Source organism: Xenopus laevis, chromosome 9_10S (genome assembly GCF_017654675.1).
Source record: "Xenopus laevis strain J_2021 chromosome 9_10S, Xenopus_laevis_v10.1, whole genome shotgun sequence".
Lineage (NCBI taxonomy): Eukaryota > Metazoa > Chordata > Amphibia > Anura > Pipidae > Xenopus > Xenopus laevis.
The window spans coordinates 114,703,189-114,722,354 of NC_054388.1; the positions used below are offsets into that span (position 1 = coordinate 114,703,189).

Below are 19,166 nucleotides of genomic sequence, written 5' to 3' on the forward strand. Positions count from 1 at the left end.
CGGGCGGCTGCCTAGGGTGCTCTGTCAGCACGGCCCGGCCCTGGGTGCTGGGTCCCCTTTAAATAAATAAATATATATATATACCAGTTTGATAAGATTCTTTAATAAGTCACTTCATATGAAATAAACTATATGTTGCTCAAAGTTTTCCTTTAATTGACTGTGTTTAGACTGTTTCTTATTTCAGTATGAGGAAGCATACATTAAATTTTCATTTTTGCGATAGTTCCCCTTTAAGGTACGAAGATCCAAATTAGAAAGATATTATATGATTATAATTTCATACCTCCCAACTCTCCCTTTTTCAGTTTTTCTCACACTTACACAGCAGTCTGTGAGTTTTCCCTCTGTCCCTAACGCTTTGTCCCTCCCTTGTGCTTCCTAATCCAATCATTCTTCTCTGCTGCTCTCTGTACCGCCCACATTCCACTCCCAGCCAATGAGCAAGTGTCTCGGCTCCTTCCCCCACTTCCTTCCTCACAGCAACAGGAAGCAACAGAGCAGCGAGGGGAAAGGGGTGAGTAAGGGATGGGGCTGCACTAATGGTGTGAGTAAAGGAGCAGCGTTACCTTGTTGTTCCCAACACATGAGCTGATTATTCCCAGGGACACTTTGTACTGACTCAGTGCAGTTTATGTGGCAGCAGCAGCAGCAGCAGCTCCAACCCAGCCACCATAAGTGAATTCCTGTGCCATTTGGTAGCAAGGACAGCCCTGCAGCCTGAGGGGATGATACAGACTGGAGCTGTAGGCTCATTAAAGGTAGGATTTAGGTAACAGAGGATTGTGGGATTGCTAGTTGAGCCCATGGCCAGACTAGTTATTCTATTCCCTGCTTGGGTCCCTGCCTTTGTGCCACAACCTTCCAGACTGAAGTGTTAAGATGAGAAGCAGTGGGATGTGTATTCACATGAATTCTTTTTACTCACAGTTCTATCATTCTTCCCCTGTCCATGGAAGGTATAGGGACTGGTGTGGGGCCATCGCCCTCTTTATTCCACTTTCTTGCACTTCACTCTTTTATGGACTTGTACCTGTCACTGATACACATTACTATTGATGAGATTATTTAATCACCCAGGAAGGGGTCGGCTTTGTCCTCCCATCACTTGCCCTAGAATTCTTGTGTTTTTTATGTCATTCATTAGATTTGACAAAGGGTCCAGGGGAAGCCAAAACAATGACTTTTGTTCATGTAAATATGAACTGAATAAACACTTTCTGCAACTTTAATTGGACTGTTACTGTACTACTACTTTATTGCTACTGTACTCTTACTCTACTGCTTCTCTCTACTACTGTATTGCTACTCTACTGTTACTATAGTTGTTCTGGCTGACACTTTAGAGTTAAGAGGGGGTTGGATGGTGTTTAGCAAGTGAGGGAATACAGGGATATGGGAGATAGAAAATATAAAAGGGGGGTTGTGGGAGCACCCGCATTGCTAAGTAGAAATATATATAAGTATAAGGGAAAGTGCTACTGGCATAACCAAATGGGTCAGTGCACATTCCCTGGGCCCCTGTCTAAGTAATTCAGTAGATATACAAATACATGTGTTAACAAAGACAGGGTTTTTAGTTGCAAAGTTATGATCATAAAGTTGAAAAGCCACCATACCACGTCAAGGTAAACCCCATATGGCGGTCCCTAACTTGTTTACCTCCAGTCATAGTATTGAGGATCCTGTGTCTCTCTGCATAATAGCAATAGTAAAGTAAAAAGTAAAAGTCTGCTGAACCTTGGTTTCTGTCTGAGGGCTAAATCCTCCCCCGCTGCTGAATTGCAGCTTTTAAGAGAGAGTGATTGCCCAAACCAACACCCATTTAAAAAAAAAAAAGTGTATTAATATGGTGCGGTTAAAAGCATAGGGCCACTATTAATTAATAGGGGTGGGTATGGGGGGTGCTAGAAGCCACAAGAAGCTTAGCCAAAGCTACAGGCTGTAAGAGCAAATACAAAAGGGGGGTTGTGGGAGCACCCGCATTGCTAAGTAAAAATATATAGAAGTATAAGGGAAGTGCTACTGGCATAACCAAGGTTCAGCAGACTTTTACTTTTTACTTTACTAATGCTATTATGCAGAGAGACACAGGATCCTCAATACTATGACTGGTAGGTAAACAAGTTAGGGACCGCCATATGGGGTTTACCTTGACGTGGTATGGCGGCTTTTCAACTTTATGATCATAACTTTGTAACTAAAAACCCCTGTCTTTGTTAACACATGTATTTGTATATCTACTGAATTACTTAGACAGGGGCCCAGGGAATGTGCACTGACCCATTTGGTTATGTCTCTTCCCTTATACTTCTATACATTTCTACTTAGCAATGCGGGTGCGCCCACAACCCCCCTTTTGATATGGAAAATAGCTCATAGTACAAGTTGATCCAGGGACTGGTCCCATTGTATCTTGGAGTCAGGAAGGAATTTTTTCCCCTCTGAGGGAAGTTTGAGTTTTCCACTCTTGTGTATTCATATGTGAATAAAGTTCATGAAGTCATATTAAGACATTGCCATGAATCCATCTGCCTCCTCCAGCCCTGTGCATAGCACAACAACCCCAAGCACATGAATAAACACATTGGGGACCCTCTAACAAACATTTGCCAATGCTGACAACTCCCAACCAGGTTCACCTGTCACATACAGAGTATGTCACACACAGGTAGGGTAGGTAGGAGACAGGGAAACATATCAGGGACACTCTAAGATAAACAATATGTCCTGTCCTGTCTGAGGTGGGAACAAGTGAACAATGCAGCTACTTACAGACACATACCTACCAACTCTCCTGTTTTCTGCAGAACAATCCAGATTTTGACACCTTACACCACAGTCATGCTGCCCAGCAGAAGTATATATATTTTTTGAGACACTAGGGACACACGGGAGATTTGACAGCTCTTTAATTGTCCTGTGTGTCTAATCCCCAGTGCTCCAGCTCCAGAAACCTGCACATGCTCTTGAGCCAGGGGAATGGGGTTTGGCAAGTGAGAGGAAAAGCCACAGGACCCTCTGGTCTAGGGTTGCCCAATGCAGAATTTAACTAAATCTTCCCCAATTGGCACTTTTCTTTTTAACTTGAAAATAAGGGAAAGAGCCCCACTGTAGGGTAGGGTAGAATTAATGGGATTCTATGGCTCTGGGCCCCTGTAATTCTATTGGGGGATATTGCTGGGAATAATCCTGTAAAGAAATGTGTAAGTGCTTAATTCCAGGGTCACTTCCAGGTCAGTTCCTCCCACAAGGAGCCAATGGGAATGTGGGAGGAAGGGAGTGACACAGGGATGAAGGGGAAGGAGGATAAAAACAAGCGGAACAAGAGAATCCTGAATCTGACACTGGAGATGATCTATCTGCTGACTGGAGAGGTGAGGGGCACTGTGACTGGCACACTGACAAGAGACTGTCTGTCTGTACAAAGGGGGTCTCTCTGCAGCTCAAACACCATTCTCTCTTCCTTTCAATATTTAGCACTACATCCCTAGGAAGAAGTCAGATGATGGGGGGGCCCTGCATGCCCCTGGCTCCGTCATACAGAAGGAAAATAACAAGAATGACAAGAAGATCCTGGAACTCATGTCCAACATCATCCAGCTGCTGACTGGAGAGGTGGGTACAGCGGCCCCTTATTGTTTAGTAACAGTGGATGATAATCCCTTTCTCTGGCTGGGGGATGACTGGAACATTGTGTGTGACAGGTTGCCATAAGGACTCATCATGTTTCCATCTATTTTTCCTTGGACGAGTGGGACTATATAAAAGGAAACAAGGACCTTTATGAGGAAGGAATGAAGGAGGAGCCACAGCAGCTCTACCCACTGGGTGAGTAATGGGTGTTTTCTATCATATACAGAACACAGAATGTATGCAGTATTTTTAATATTTTTTAGAGGCACATGGAAAATGCCACTTCATTAAAATCACTTAAAGGAGACATATAGGATTAATGAAAAAAAACCCTACTTTTGTATGCAATTATCAGTAATATATGGCGTTGGTTTCACATTATGCTAAAAATTAAAATTATCTTTAACGTTAGCCCCTTTATTGGAGATGTTCTCTGGTCCCTGTCTGTGTTTCAAATGATGGGTGGACATGTCCTTATAGTCCCTGCCAGAAGCACAGTAGGAGGGGGACAGCCAATCACAGCCCTGCAGTCACACAAGCAATGAAAGGCGGCAGTTCCCTATCAGGTCCTGCTAGCTGCTGATTGGTTCCTGTCCAACAGTGCAGTTAGCTGAGAGCCGCTAGCTCCCCTGCACGCCTGGGAAAGGAGACAGCAGTAAGTGGAACAGTTGGGAGGCACTAGTAGGGATTTCGCAGAAATTTAGAATAAAGTAACAAGAAACACAACTTTTTTTAAGCACGTCCCTTCTATAGCTAAAACAGCTTTATGTGCTGATACATTTTCTTACGTAAAATGTCTCCTTTAGAACACACCATGGTCCCTTTATAATAGTATACTAGTGTGTCATTTGATTGCTGACAGTAAGTACATCAATTTCAAAAAAAGTTCAATTCCAGTACTATATATTAGATTAGCTTATACTAGGTGTCTGTAAACTATTCAAAATGTTTGTTATTTTTTCCCTATGAAACATGTAGAAGTGAATCCTCCCCTAGTGTCCGGACACCAAAAGGTTTCCTGCATCAAACGAAAATCAAATAACCATCTAATTATCAGTGATATTGGCCCAGTATAATATGTACAGAATGAACACTAGTTCAGCTGGATCACTTGATCATATGTTCCACAATCCATACACTTGTGCTGGTGTAATGTAACCAATATCCAGCTCATGTTTCACACCCGACTGGCCCTTCTATGGGGACATAAGTGCAATTGCGCATATTTATTTTTAAATAGAGTATCACATCACTACCATGGAAGCTTCAAAGCTGCAGATTTCTACATGCAACAAGCCAATGGCAAAACAACTTTCTGTTTTACAATTATAACTGAAATAGAATTGAGTAGAATTAAAGTCCTATGCTGGACTAGAGTGTATTAAGGCAAAACATCCCATTTTACAGAACCACAAAATACAACCCGCTCTGCTGTAGGTCGGCAGTCACCAAAACTGTCCTGCCAGAGATCCTGAAAAGTTTAACATAGAAATAACATCTAGTCGAGAAGTATAAGGAAAAATAACAAAGGCAGCTCATATGTTAAGTTGTGTGATTTCTGTCCTGCTGCAAAAGATGGAGTGTACAAGTCGTACTTCTTAAGTCATGGGACCCAACAAATGTCTCCATATGGCTCAGTTGCCTTTCTGTGTTCATATATTCCAACACATTCCACAGTCATACAACTGACATATCATCATAAGCCCAGTCAAAAAGACGAGTGCAAGTTAATTAGAAACTACATATTAATCAATAAAGCCTGTAATTCAATTTCTTCATTAAAGGAGAAGTAAAGGTTGAAACTAAGTAAGCCTTATCAAAAGGTCCATCTAAATTCACCAGTAAGTCCTCAAAGTAATGCTGCTCTGAGTCCTCTGTCAAAAGAAACACCACATTTCTTTCCTTCTGTTGTGTACTCATGGGCTTCTGTATCAGACTTCCTGTTTTCAGCTTAAACCTCCAGGGCTAGGGCTTGAGCATGCTCAGTTTGTTCCTCTCCCCCTCCCTCCTCCCTTCCCTGCTGTAATCTGAGCCCAGAGCAGGGAGAGACTCAGACAGGAAGTGATGTCACACCATGTTAATAGTGCAGCTGCTATCCTAATCAAACAGAGAGCTTCTAGAGCTTTTTACTCAGGTATGGTAAAACATTCTACAGAATAAATATAGCATTCTAGCTTGCACTATTGCAGCTAAACTATTGGCAATAAACTGCCTCCGTAGCTTTCCTTCTCCTTTAAGACTTCTCAGTGCTTCTGTTGTCAATTACAGGATCCATCTAGATTCTGATTGTAAGAGTACCCTAGACACATCATCACTCCTTATCCCTCATTTAACTCCATCTATGACAAATGCCCTTAGACTCTTGGTTAGCACCATGTTGGTCAAGAAAATGTCCAGCTAATGTGGAGATTGTCACATTTATCTTCATTACGGGTAGGGATGCATCAAATCCATGGTTCAGGATTTAGTCAAGATTCTGCCTTTTTCTGTAGGATTCGCCCACATCCAAAAAATAACATGACTTTTCGTTGGTTTGTTGTAACCGTAGATGTATATCTGTGGCAGCTGGTGTCTGTGCCATTTCTTTTAGATATTGAAATTAGGAGACTCATTCTATCTTCATTGAGGGTTCAGCAAAAGCCTCTATTAACTGCTCTTTCCAAGTATGCTCTCTCGCTAAACATCACCTTTAATTCAGAACATCACCTTTAATTCACCTGTAATTCAGAGGACCGCTCTAAACAGGATCCCTTTGACAAGAGATTCAGGATGTGGGGTCGTGCAGGAAAGAGTACATATTTGTTGTTTTGCTAAATACATAATATATCTGTGATAATTCTGCTTTCAGGACCTTTAGGGTCATCAAGTCCAGGAAAGATGTTGTAAGGATTATTTGTCAGTATAGTTATAAATTCCTGGCGTAGCAATTCTGGGTCATCCTGTGATATCAAAATGTCATCGCTATAACAGGCCAGGGCCAGGCACCCCCTCCACCATTCGCGTGTACATGAGCATGCACATGTGCGCTTACCAGCCGAGTCACCCCTCTATCATACGCATGCACCCCCTCCCCTCACGTACACACATGTGTGCAAATAAACACAAAGAGCAGGTCTCTGCAGACGAGACTGGTGTAGGCAGCAGTGAAAGGTATGTGCCTGGTGCCCCCCAAGTTTTGCAACCTAGGCACATGCTACTCTGTCTACCCCTACTTCCGGCCCTGTAACAGGCTCAAATAAGAACATGTTGTGTGTACTGTGAAAGAGACTCATGAAAAACAGATTCCCTCTCCCACCACCCCTAAAATAGATTAGCATTAGTGGGTGTGCAGGCCGCACCCATTTCTGTACCTCTTAATTGGAAAAACAAAAATTCCCTGAAAACAAAAAAGTTATGGGTAAGTATAAATTCCAGTAACTGATGGACATAATTATTAAATTCCTCACCCATGGGTGTTTAACCACTTGTATAGAAATACATAGCCTCCATCCCAGAAGAGTGTGGTATGCTAATAACAAATCTGAAGTAGCTCACACATAAGATGCCTGAAACAATTGTTGAGTCTCTTGTGCACTTTTTGGAGAAAATAAAAAGTAGGTACACTTGGGTGCACAATATAAAGATAATCCAAATAGTTTTTTTGCGATCAGTCACATAATCATAAGCAGTTTTTTTAAAATTCATATGAGCTCTCCAATTGCCTTTCTCTCTCTGTTAAAACACTATCCATAATCACTGAGCACCTGTTGTTCAGCTTCAGACCATTCTTCTCAGTTTAAAGCAAAATACTTTCCAGTAGCAGCTTGTGTAAAAACAAAAATAATATGACTTACGTTTTATCCAAATGGGCCATAGGACAGAAAGATAATCCCTTTGTTAATACATCATTTTGTACCTGTGTAAGTAGGTGTGTAGGTTAATAACACTTTCACCCTCAATCTCTTTTGCTTTCTGTGCCATGGTCTCCCCTGGTGGCTCTGTACATTCCACTTCATTAGGAAACAATTTCCCACTATCTCTCCTCTGTCTCAGTTCTCTATGCAAATCCTTCTCTTCCACCACTTTCTACATTGAAGTCTTCTCTTGAAGATCCGCTCTGCTTAAAAACTTGTCGACGATGAATAGAAATTGTCTGAATCAAGATCCAAATCTACTTCACTTGTGTTGTCAGATGATTGTACAGGATTTGTGTCATGTGATGCCGCTTATATACATCCTTTAATCATATGTCTCTGTTGAATTTTTTTAGTTTTTTTATTTCCATGATAATCTTTTCAAATGAATCCAACTGAGTAGCATTTGCATATGAGTGTCACTTATAGTGGCTGTTAGATCCTGCATGACCTGTGCAACCATCTGCTGCACTTGCACCAAATCACTAATATCCTAATTAATCAATATTTGTACCAGATCATTTGAGCATTTATGTGAATCTTTTTCTCATTTGACTTTAGCCTCAGTAGGTCAGGTCATGAGGTATATTTGTGAACTTTAACTCCATGTGGGACCATTTAGGTAGGAACACGTTTTGATGGACATCCTAAGCTTTAAAAATACACTAGAATTCTTGTGTACTTTAATAGCATGGTTTCTCCAGGAAATCAAATATTTTTTGGAAAGTGACAAATCCAAAATGGGTAAATCAATTTCCAGTCTTTCCTATGTTAAGTTCTGTTAGTGTGTATGTATAAGTGTGTATGAATACTGAGTGTTTAAATCCGCCAAATTGCCCAGAAAAGTATATGGGTGTTTATGTGAAAATGTAAGTGTGTTTAGAAAGTGAGTGAAATAAGTTTTTCTTCTTTCTTTTTTCAGATATATAACAGATCAACCATAAATAATAGTTTTGATTCTTCTCTTTAGATGAGAATAATGTTACAGAACATATGGAAACAACATTATGCTGTAATAATGATGGGAATCTCACAAACCCTGACATTTCTCCTGTGGAACAGTCTCCACCAGCCAATGGGATTAAAGTGGAAGAGGCTTCATGTGAAGAGGGAAATCAATCAAACTGCAACATTAATCCACTTACAGAACAGATACAGGGAACAGACACACTTACTCCTATTTTGAGATGCAGCCTGAATAACAGCTTGGCAGATAATTATAAATTAGTTGTTGTTAAAGAGGAAGTGGCTTCAGATGAAGAAGAAAAGCACCTTGCAGAACAAACACAAGACACATCAACTCTCATAGAACAGAGCCAGAATAGCAGCTGGTTTGCTAAGGGTACATCCGATGGTATGAAAGAAACATTTAATTCATGTGAAATTGACCATAATTATTGCAAAATAAATACAGACCACGCCCTGGGAATATACAAATCAACTCCTATCACGGGCTGCAGCCTGAACAACAACTCAGAAGATGATTATATATCGGTTATTATTAAAGAAGAACTGGCCTCATCTGAAGAAGATCCTTCAGATAAAACACAAGGATCAAATACATTGACTGTCATGGGGTGGAGTCTGGATAACAGCACATCAGGGCAGATACAGGGAACAGATCCACCTACTCCTATGATGAGATCCAGCCCTGTAAAAATAAATGGCAATAAATATGAAAATGCTATTCCATCCCTCCATAAACCTCGCATGCCAATAAATACATTATTTGATAACCATAATATAACCCACACCGAAGAGAAACCTTATTCTTGTTCTGTTTGTGGGAAATGTTTTTCAAACCGATCTCGCTTTAAAGAACATCAGAGAACCCACACGGGAGAGAAACCTTTTTTTTGTTCTGAATGTGGGAAATGTTTTTCTACTTCATATATACTCAATGTCCATCGACGACGAACCCACACAGGAGAGAAACCTTTTTCTTGTTCTGAATGTGGGAAATGTTTTCCCACTTCATCACAACTTACTGTCCACAGACGGACCCACACAGGGGAAAAACCATTTTCTTGTTTCGAATGTGGAAAATATTTTGCTTCTTCATCGCAACTTACTGTCCATGGACGAACCCACACAGGAGGGAAACCTTTTTCTTGTTCCGAATGTGGGAAATGTTTTGCCACTTCATCAGAACTTACTGTCCATCAGCGAAGAACCCACACAGGAGAGAAACCTTTTTCTTGTTCTGAATGTGGGAAAAGTTTTGCCACTTCATCAGACCTCACATGTCATCGACGACAAATCCACACAGGGGAGAAACCTTTTTCTTGTTCTGTTTGCGGAAAATGTTTTGCCACTTCTTCACAACTGACTGCCCATGGACGAACCCACACAGGAGAGAAACCCTTTTCTTGTTCTGAATGTGGAAAATGTTTTGCAGACCGGCCTCGCCTTAAAGAACATCACAGAACCCACACAGGAGAGAAACCTTTTTCTTGTTCTCAATGTGGGAAAAGTTTTTCCACTTTATATATCCTTAATGTTCATCAACGACGAATCCACACAGGAGAAAAACCTTTTTCTTGTTCTGATTGTGGAAAATGTTTTGCAGACCGGCCTCGCCTTAAAGAACATCACAGAACTCACACAGGAGAGAAACCTCTTTCTTGTTCTGAATGTGGGAAATGCTTTGCCAATATATATATACTTAATGCCCATCAACGACGAACCCACATAGGAGAGAAACCTTTTTCTTGTTTTCTTTGTGGGAAAAGTTTTGCCACTTCATCAGACCTTACTGGCCATCAACGACGAATCCACACAGGGGAGAAACCTTATTCCTGTTCTGTTTGTGAAAAGTGCTTTGCTTCTTCATCAGAACTTACTGTTCACAGACGAACCCACACTGGGGAGAAACCTTTTTCTTGTTCTGAATGTGGGAAATACTTTGCTTCTTCATCACAACTTACTGTTCATGGACGAATTCACACAGGGGAGAAACCTTATTCTTGTTCTGAATGCGGGAAATGTTTTGCCACTTCATCTCATCTTACTGTCCATCGACGAACCCACACAGGGGAGAAACCGTATTCTTGTTCTGAATGTGGAAAATATTTTGCCTCTTTATCAGAACGTATTTCCCATCGACGACGCAAACACACAGAGAAACGTTTTTCTTGTTCTGAATGTGGAAAATGTTTTACTAAAGCATCTGAACTTACTGTCCATTGGAGAACCCACACAGGAGAGAAACCATTTTCTTGTTCTGAATGTGGGAAATGTTTTACACGTAACAGTAATCTTAAAGTACATTTTCAGAGTCACACAATTGGAAAACCATAAACTTTAGATTATTAGGTATATATTTCTTTTACATTGATTGCGCTTAATAGTTATATCGAAATTTAAAGGGGAGAACAAGTTTATGAAGAACAGAATTAATCCACGGGGATTAGACCGATACTATTCAGCTGAAGAGTCTGTTGCCAAATGGACACTGGAAAATGCTTTGACAGGGCACCATAAGTGCTCTTCCCTCTGCACTGGCTCATCACTGGAAATTTAGGAGACCTAATTTCAATGCTTTTCACACTGGAATATATCTATAACTATATAACATGGTCAGAACATGGTCTTTTGCATGTAATTGTGCTGTAAAAGTATTTGTTTAAAGATGCTGATCTATTTTACTTCTGAGTTGATTTTAAGCAAATACATTTTTAAAATGGTTCTGTTTTTCTGTATGATATAAATAAAACAGAAAAACAATCCTATGGATACATTATTTTTGTCAGACATAAGGTATGGTGATCACAATAATGCAGAAAACCCCCACATCCCAAGCATTCTAGTTAGTAGATCGTATATATCCATTCAACCTGTAGATCAGATCAGATAAGATATTTATTGCACAGGTGGAGAATCTGCATTGCCTAACGTGTTTCGGGAAAGACTCCATTATTCATAGCCTATGATTGCAATTAATTTATCTTACCTGGAGTGTAGCCTGATCTATGTGCTTAGTGGAGTGGATACATACACAGTTGGCACTAACATACACTAGTTGGCTAAGCATCTAGACAATCTAGACAATTGCGGAGCTGAGTGGAGGGGCACATTGTCTAAAAAGTGAGGTGAGTTTGGAGCGGTCACATTCTATTGACTCTGTAGTAGATTGTATATCTGTATCTGATTTTCCAAAAGGGCAGAGCTATTAGTTTCTGGAATAGAATATGCAGTGGTGCTTGAAGTTTGCGAACCCTTTATTTTGATATGATTGTAACCTAAAGTATCATCTGATTTTCAAACAATTCCTAAAGTAGATGACGAAAACCCAGTTAAATTGCAGGTAAAGTTGCTGTACCGTGTTAGCCAGTAAACCCAGTTAAACAAATGAAAAACACATTTCCCTCAGGTCCCTTGGCAGCACTTACTATAGAGAGAGCTCCTCCTTTGGGAAGGAAAACACCGCCCAGCATAACAAAAAACTCCTCCCATGTTCCCTATAAAAGGTCCCTTCACCCATATCCCCTTCAGTGTTATTTTTCCTACCGGATGAGGAAACATCTTTCAGCAGAAGACAGGAAAATTCTGGCAAGAAACTGAGGGCGCCTGTCAGGTGACTGTGCCTCCGTTAGAAGTCAGGATATGGAATCGGGCGCCTGTCAGATGACTGTGCCTCCGACATAAAGTAACAGGAATAACCGGACGCTATTCAGATGGATATGCCTCCTGGTGAGAAAGAACAAATGGGGTGTAAGTTAGGGCACCGCTCAGATGACCGGCCTCCTAGTGTGCGCATAATAGCCGAGAGATTTGGGGGTGTATCGGCGGAAGTGGACGCATACGTCATTTCCGGGTTTCGGCAGTGTCTATATACAACATGCCGCATAATGATGGATTGCCGCTCCTGGGTGTATGCTTTGCTGTCCAGGTCCCCAAACACTGCGCACTCGCCACATAAGTAAGCCTTTCTTATAACATATGTGCAGAAAGACATATAGCCTTAGGGGAATAGGAACAATTACCGTTCCGTTTTTTTTGCTTGTGTCTTTCAGTATGGCTGACACTGCACCTCAAAGAGGGGAAGTTAAAGGCAAAACGAAGGATAAAGCCTAAAATAGAGATCTTAAGGATAAGAAAGATGTTACTAAGAAAATGTCTTCAATTAATTGCTTGGGCTGTGATAATAAATTTGTGTCCACTGAACAGAATAAGCTATGTCTGGCCTGTAAAGAAAAGATAAATAGTCCAGCAACCACAGCTACTAGTTCGGATGAATTAGTGGCATGGATGAAGGGTGCAATGCTTCAAGCTTTTGAGTCATTTAATCAAGCTAAGCAGGATAGAGATGTATCTACTGAGGACAGCCCCCTTTATAAAAATATTTCATCAGATGATTCAAATGAACCATATTCATCAAAACACAAACTGGATTCAGAATCAGAATATTCTGACTTAGAAGATTTGTTTCCCATGGAGGATATAGAATCTCTGATTTTAGAAGTCAGAGAAACAATGGGGTTAGATGACACTTCAGAACCAACGAAAAAATCAAGCAAACTTTTTGCAAATATTAATAAACGTAAAGCATGTTTTCCACTGGATGAGGCTATTAAAGGGAAAATAAAAAAGTGTCTATCCCCTGGGTCCAGGCTCATATGAAAGCCGTTAACACCATTGTGGGATTTGGATATGGTCCTTAAAGTTCTACAGAAAGCTCCCTTTGAACCATTAGAAGAGGCCTCGTTATTTCATCTTACAATCAAACCAGTATTTCTAGTAGCCATTTGCTCTGCCTGAAGTGTTGGCGAAATACAGGCTTTATCCTGCAAGAAACCTTGCTTACAAATTCTTCAAGACAGGATAATTCTTAGAGTGGATCCTTCATTCACACCGAAAGTTTCATCAGACTTCCATGTAAATTTTGAAATTGTCTTACCTGATTTTTATCTGGAGCCTAAAAATAAGCATGAAGAGAATCTATATTTACTGGATGTGAAAGGATGCATCTTAAATATCTGGAAGTGGTACAACCATTTAGAATCTAAAATCACCTGTTTATAGCACATACAGGTATTAGGAAAGGCAAGACCACATCAAAGATATCAATATCCCGATGGATAAAACACGTAATTACTATTGCATATACATCACAACAAAAGCCAGTTCCTTTAGGATTGCTTGCACATTCGTCTTGGGCAGTGTCCGCCTCATAATGATTTATTCAATTTTTCCTCTAATACCAGTTTGAGGGTATTCAATCTGTGTTTAATCAGGGGTTAATATCAATAGTTCCTTTGATAGAAGGTGACCAATTTACTAAGTGGAGAAATTTGCTATTTGGGGCGGGCAGTCACTTTGGAGAATGTTTAGCCTTAATAGATCTTCAGCATAAATAGTTCCCTGGGTCACTGGTACTGTCTGTTTTGTCAGTAGCTGTCAAGTGCAATTATAAGTTTGAGCATTGCTCAAATAGGGAAGACACCAGGCAGTGAAAACAATGTTCCTCCCTTGCAAACCAGGAACTTTCCCTTTCAGTTTACCTTCTCTACAACTCTTCAAGCTGGGTATTGCCTCAGAAGCAGTGTTGCCAACATGGGAACCATGGGCTGCCTTTTCCCCCACACAATATGCACCACACTCCAGGTTTATTACTCCTCAGAGGAGTCAGACACAGAGTCAAACTCAACAACAGTAAGTGAGCTTCAGAGGTGGGCCTATCCTAGACAGCCCAGCTGGCTAGCTAGCTGGCCATCTGTGTCTCTCGCACATACGCATCATCAGCGCTCGCATGCGCAACTTTAATGTACGCATACACGGACAGGGCATTGTTGACTCGGGCACAAGTCTAGTGCCAGGTCTGGTCTAGGAGTAGGCAGAAGAGGTAGCTGCCCAGTGCCCCCTAATTGTTGCGCCCTAGGCAGCTTCCTCTTCTGCCTACCCCTAGTTCCGGCCCTGGTGAGCTTCACCTCAACTACCTCCCACTGTATCTTGTCAGTCCCCAGCAGGGCCGGACTGGGGGTAAAAAGCAGCCCACATGTAAAGACGCAATGGTCTGACTTGTACACATCCACTCATATATTGGGGTAAAACTGAAAAAATTTATGCGCATAAAGAGCTGCCTTAGGGGTTGTTCACCTTCAATTTAATTTTTAGTACGATGTAGAGAGGGACAATCTGAGACCATTTGCAATTGGTTTTAATGTTTTATTAATTGTGGTTTTTGACTTATTACTTTTTATTCAGCAGCTCTCCAGTTTGTAATTAAAGCCGTCTGGTTCCTAGGGACAGAGTGACAGAGTGCAGAGAGAGGGACAGAGGGACAGAATGACAGAGAGTGCAGAGAGAGGGACAGAGTGACAGAGAGAGACAGAGTGACAGGGAGAGGGGAAGAGAGAGGGACAGAGTGACAGAGAGAGAGACAGAGTGACAGGAAGAGGGGAAGAGAGAGGGACAGAGTGACAGAGAGACAGAGTGACAGGGAGAGGGGAAGAGAGAGGGACAGAGTGACAGAGAGAGACAGAGTGACAGAGAGAGTGACAGAGAGAGGGGAAGAGAGAGGGACAGAGTGACAGAGAGAGACAGAGTGACAGGGAGAGGGGAAGAGAGAGGGACAGAGTGACAGAGAGAGGGGAAGAGAGAGGGACAGAGTGACAGAGAGAGACAGAGTGACAGAGAGAGGGGAAGAGAGAGAGACAGAGTGACAGGGAGAGGGGAAGAGAGAGGGACAGAGTGACAGAGAGAGGGTAAGATAGAGGTACAGAGTGACAGAGAGAGACAGAGTGACAGAGAGAGGGGAAGAGAGAGGGACAGAGTGACAGAGAGAGGGGAAGAGAGAGGGACAGAGTGACAGAGAGAGGGGAAGAGAGAGAGACAGAGTGACAGGGAGAGGGGAAGAGAGAGGGACAGAGTGACAGAGAGAGGGTAAGATAGAGGTACAGAGTGACAGAGAGAGGGGAAGAGAGAGGGACAGAGTGACAGAGAGAGACAGAGTGACAGAGAGAGGGGAAGAGAGAGGGACAGAGTGACAGAGAGAGACAGAGTGACAGAGAGAGGGGAAGAGAGAGAGACAGAGTGACAGGGAGAGGGACAGAGTGACAGAGAGAGACAGAGAGAGGGTAAGATAGAGGTACAGAGTGACAGAGAGAGACAGAGTGACAGAGAGAGGGGAAGAGAGAGTGACAGAGAGAGACAGAGTGAAAGGGAGAGGGGAAGAGAGGGACAGAGTGACAGAGAGAGAGAGAGTGACAGACAGTGCAGAAGGAGACAGAGAGACAGAGAGGGACAGGGACAGAGAGTGACAAAGACTCACAGAAACGAAGTGCAGAGAGAGATCCGGTCTTCAGCGATGTTCACGATCTTAAGGGGGACCAGCTAATCCTGAAAGAGCAGCACAGCCGGCCCCCCTTTAAATCTAAATCTTGCTGGGCCTGGGACTGTAGCCTCCTGATGCAGTGCGTGGGCCTGCATAGAGCACGGCAGCACCAGAACAGAGGAGTGGGAGGGGCAGAGCAACAGTGGGAGAGAGGATGCAGGAGCAGTCCTAGAGCCCGCCTGATGCAGTGAAAGGCAGTGGCACTTTTTAATAAGGTGTAGAAATCAGGATCGGCCCACTTAAAGAAAACTAGAGCAGCCTCTCGGACAAATGCCCGGACAGATTGTCAGTCCGGGCCTGGTCCCCAGTTTTCCAATGTAGTTCCATTTACCATCACTCTGTGGAGTGTTCTCTATCCAGGTACAAATACTATGTTCCAGGCCAACATTCCTTAATTTAACCAGTAACCTTCTGTGTGGCACTGTATCACATGCTTTAGCAAAGTCTAAGTAAATCACATCCACTGCCATCCCAGAATCAAGGTCCCTGCTCACCTTCTCATAAAAAGAAATGAAGTTAGTCTGGCAAGATCTATTATGCATGAAACCATGTGACACAAATTCATAGTATTAGGATTTGCAATGAGGTCCAGTATCTTATCTCTTAATACCCCCTTTCGAAAAGTCTCCTAGCACTGATGTCAGACAATCTGGCCTATAGTTTTGAGGCTGAGAAGGTTGAGGTTCAAGATTTTCTTTAATAGGAGTTGAAAAATACTTGGCAAATATATGATCCTTTATCATTTTTCATGGCTCTGCATTAATATAGTGACTTTCATTTTTAATTTTAATTTATTTTGTAGACGGACTTGTCTGTGTACAAGAATGAATTATACAAATAATTCACATGTTTAAAAATGATTTCCTTTTTCTGTGAAATAATAAAATATTGATCCCAACTAAGATATAATTAATCCTTATTGGAGGCAAAACCAGCCTATTGGGTTTATTTAATGTTTATATGATTTTCTAGTAGACTTAAAGGCAGGTCCGGATTTGTGGAAAGGCCACCTAGGCTGGTGCCTAGGGCAGCAGGATTTAAGGGGGCGGCACGCTGCCCAACCACATCCACATGGGTTCGTAAACACTGGGGATGAGCTGGAGATACAATAATTTTTTAAATTTCCCATGCGACAATCCCCATTGCTCCAGTCTAGATCAGGGGGTCAGCAACCTTTACTATGAAAATAGCCATTTTGCCCCCTCTCCCACTAAAAAAAATAGTCTGGAGCCGCAAAACATAACACTACTGTCTCTATATTGTACCCACCCACTCACTACTGCCTTTATATTGTACCCACTCACTACTGTCTCTATATTGTACCCACTCACTACTGTCTCTATATTGTACCCACCCACTCACTACTGTCTCTATATTGTACCCACCCACTCACTACTGCCTTTATATTGTAACCACCCACTCACTACTGCCTTTATATTGTAACCACCCACTCACTACTGTCTCTATATTGTACCCACCCACTCACTACTGTCTCTATATTGTACCCACCCACTCACTACTGCCTTTATATTGTAACCACCCACTCACTACTGCCTTTATATTGTAACCACCCACTCACTACTGTCTCTATATTGTACCCACTCACTCACTACTGTCTCTATATTGTACCCACTCACTAACTTAAAAAACAAGTTTGTCAGGTTTGGGGAGGTTTTCAATATCATTCCATTTGTGCTCTTTAGCGAGAGTGATTTCTTCGAGATCCACTGTCAGGTTTCTGAACTTGGACACCCATAAGTCTTTATCCGCTATGTCGGCCAGTTCAAATTCAAGATCTGGGCTGACTTATCCCTGTGAATGTGGATTTGTTCCGCAGGGATTGTTAGATGTCCAGTGGCGTGACAGGGAAGGACAGTTCCTTTCTGAACTCGCTGAATCTTTCTCCAAATGCAGCTTACATTGTCACAATTGCACATTTTAAATAATCACAATGTTCTTTTCATGTTCTTTTCTTTGAACTCTCTCAGGGAGGGGAAGTGAGAGAACATAACTCTCTGTATATCTCTGGCAAACACTTGCACTCAAATGCCAGAACATCCTCCAGCAACTGCAGGGCCGCGCTTCCCTTTCCCTGGAGATTTTTATTTAGTGTGTTTAAGTGACTTCTCATACCCACCATTAAATAAAACTTTCCCAGCCAATCAAAGTCTCCCAGATTAGGATAGCTGAGGCCTTTACTTTCCCAGAAGGTTTAAATTCACAAAGCCCTTATGTGCTCCTCTCATACTGGGTGCACCATCAATAGACACAGTGCTGTCTCCTCAATATCGTTTTTGAATTCAATATTTGTTTTTGAATTCTGAGAATAGATGCTCTGATATTTTTATGAATGATTCTTTCATGTATTCTCTATCTGTGAACGGCTTCCCCCTCCTTACGATCTCATGAGCTGCCACAAAACTAGCAGCTGTAGTTGAGTTTGGAGAGTTGATCCACTTCTTGAAAGTATGTTTGCTCTGCTCAACTTTCAGTAATAGTTACGTACTCGCTCTCTTTCGCTCATCTACAGTTGGGTAGTTTTTAGAAAGTGCTTGTTTTGAAAATGTCTTTCAAGATTACATTTTTGTTGTTTGCTAATTTCTCGCCACATATCAAACACACAGGCAAGCCAGCGTCGTTGGCAGTGAAGGCAAAGGCATCTGTCCATGCAGAATTAAACTCTCTGTTTTCTTCTGAGATTTTTCTTTTTTGGGATGTATTCATGTAATGAATGTAAGTAAGTAATGGCTGGATTAGGGTTCACACACCGAAGAAGCCACCAGTGTCAGCAGTTAAAGGCGAGGGATATAGACATCATTAACCCTTTAAGTGCCAGCAGAATTTCACATTTTGGTTACGCGAAATGCCAGCCGTTTTTAAGCATTTTGTACTTGTTCAGATTAACACGGTTTTATTGTAGGAAAACCTCCACAAAACTAGGAAAATTATATATTGTTTTTTTCGTTACAAATTGGGCTTCGACATGCAAGTGGAATTTTGTGACTTTTCAGTAGATTTAATGTATATTTTGGGTGAAATATGTAAAAAATAAAATAAAATTGTTAAAAAATTGTGTATATCTTGAGTTTTTTTTCCACAGAAAAGTTAATTTTACATGAATTTTTTTCCTGTTTCTAAAAGCCCAGATCCTGCCAAGTCCAACGATACCAAATATGTATCAGTAACCCACTTTCTTTGTCCAGGAGTAACCCCCAAACTAAAACAGCAGTTTGTATAATTTTACACCAGAACAAAGTAGATAAACACACGTGACAGTTGATGCTGCATAACTTATATGTAAA

General features: G+C 41.6%; 3 protein-coding genes across 14 annotated transcripts in view; 2 read left to right on the forward strand and 1 right to left on the reverse strand.

The window, feature by feature from the left end:
• The window catches only part of XB5772961.L (Gastrula zinc finger protein XlCGF53.1 L homeolog), a 579,535-nt gene that overhangs the window by 209,919 nt on the left and 350,450 nt on the right, over nt 1-19,166 (reverse strand). The gene's annotated exons all lie outside the window — the stretch shown is intronic.
• The window catches only part of LOC108704311 (oocyte zinc finger protein XlCOF22-like), a 167,487-nt gene that overhangs the window by 45,423 nt on the left and 102,898 nt on the right, over nt 1-19,166 (forward strand). The gene's annotated exons all lie outside the window — the stretch shown is intronic.
• LOC108704197 (oocyte zinc finger protein XlCOF22-like) lies at nt 398-11,255 on the forward strand. Of its 7 annotated transcripts, none has more exons than XM_041578989.1 (5): nt 398-517; nt 3,237-3,377; nt 3,481-3,618; nt 3,708-3,831; nt 8,500-11,255. In XM_041578989.1, exons 1-5 carry the CDS (start codon nt 440-442, stop codon nt 10,827-10,829), a joined length of 2,811 nt encoding a protein of 936 aa, XP_041434923.1. In that variant the 5' UTR covers nt 398-439; the 3' UTR covers nt 10,830-11,255. The 7 variants fall into 7 exon arrangements, with proteins under 7 accessions (XP_041434923.1, XP_041434922.1, XP_041434927.1 ...); XM_041578988.1 differs by having other exon boundaries at nt 425-517; nt 3,225-3,377; XM_041578990.1 differs by having other exon boundaries at nt 471-761; nt 3,225-3,377.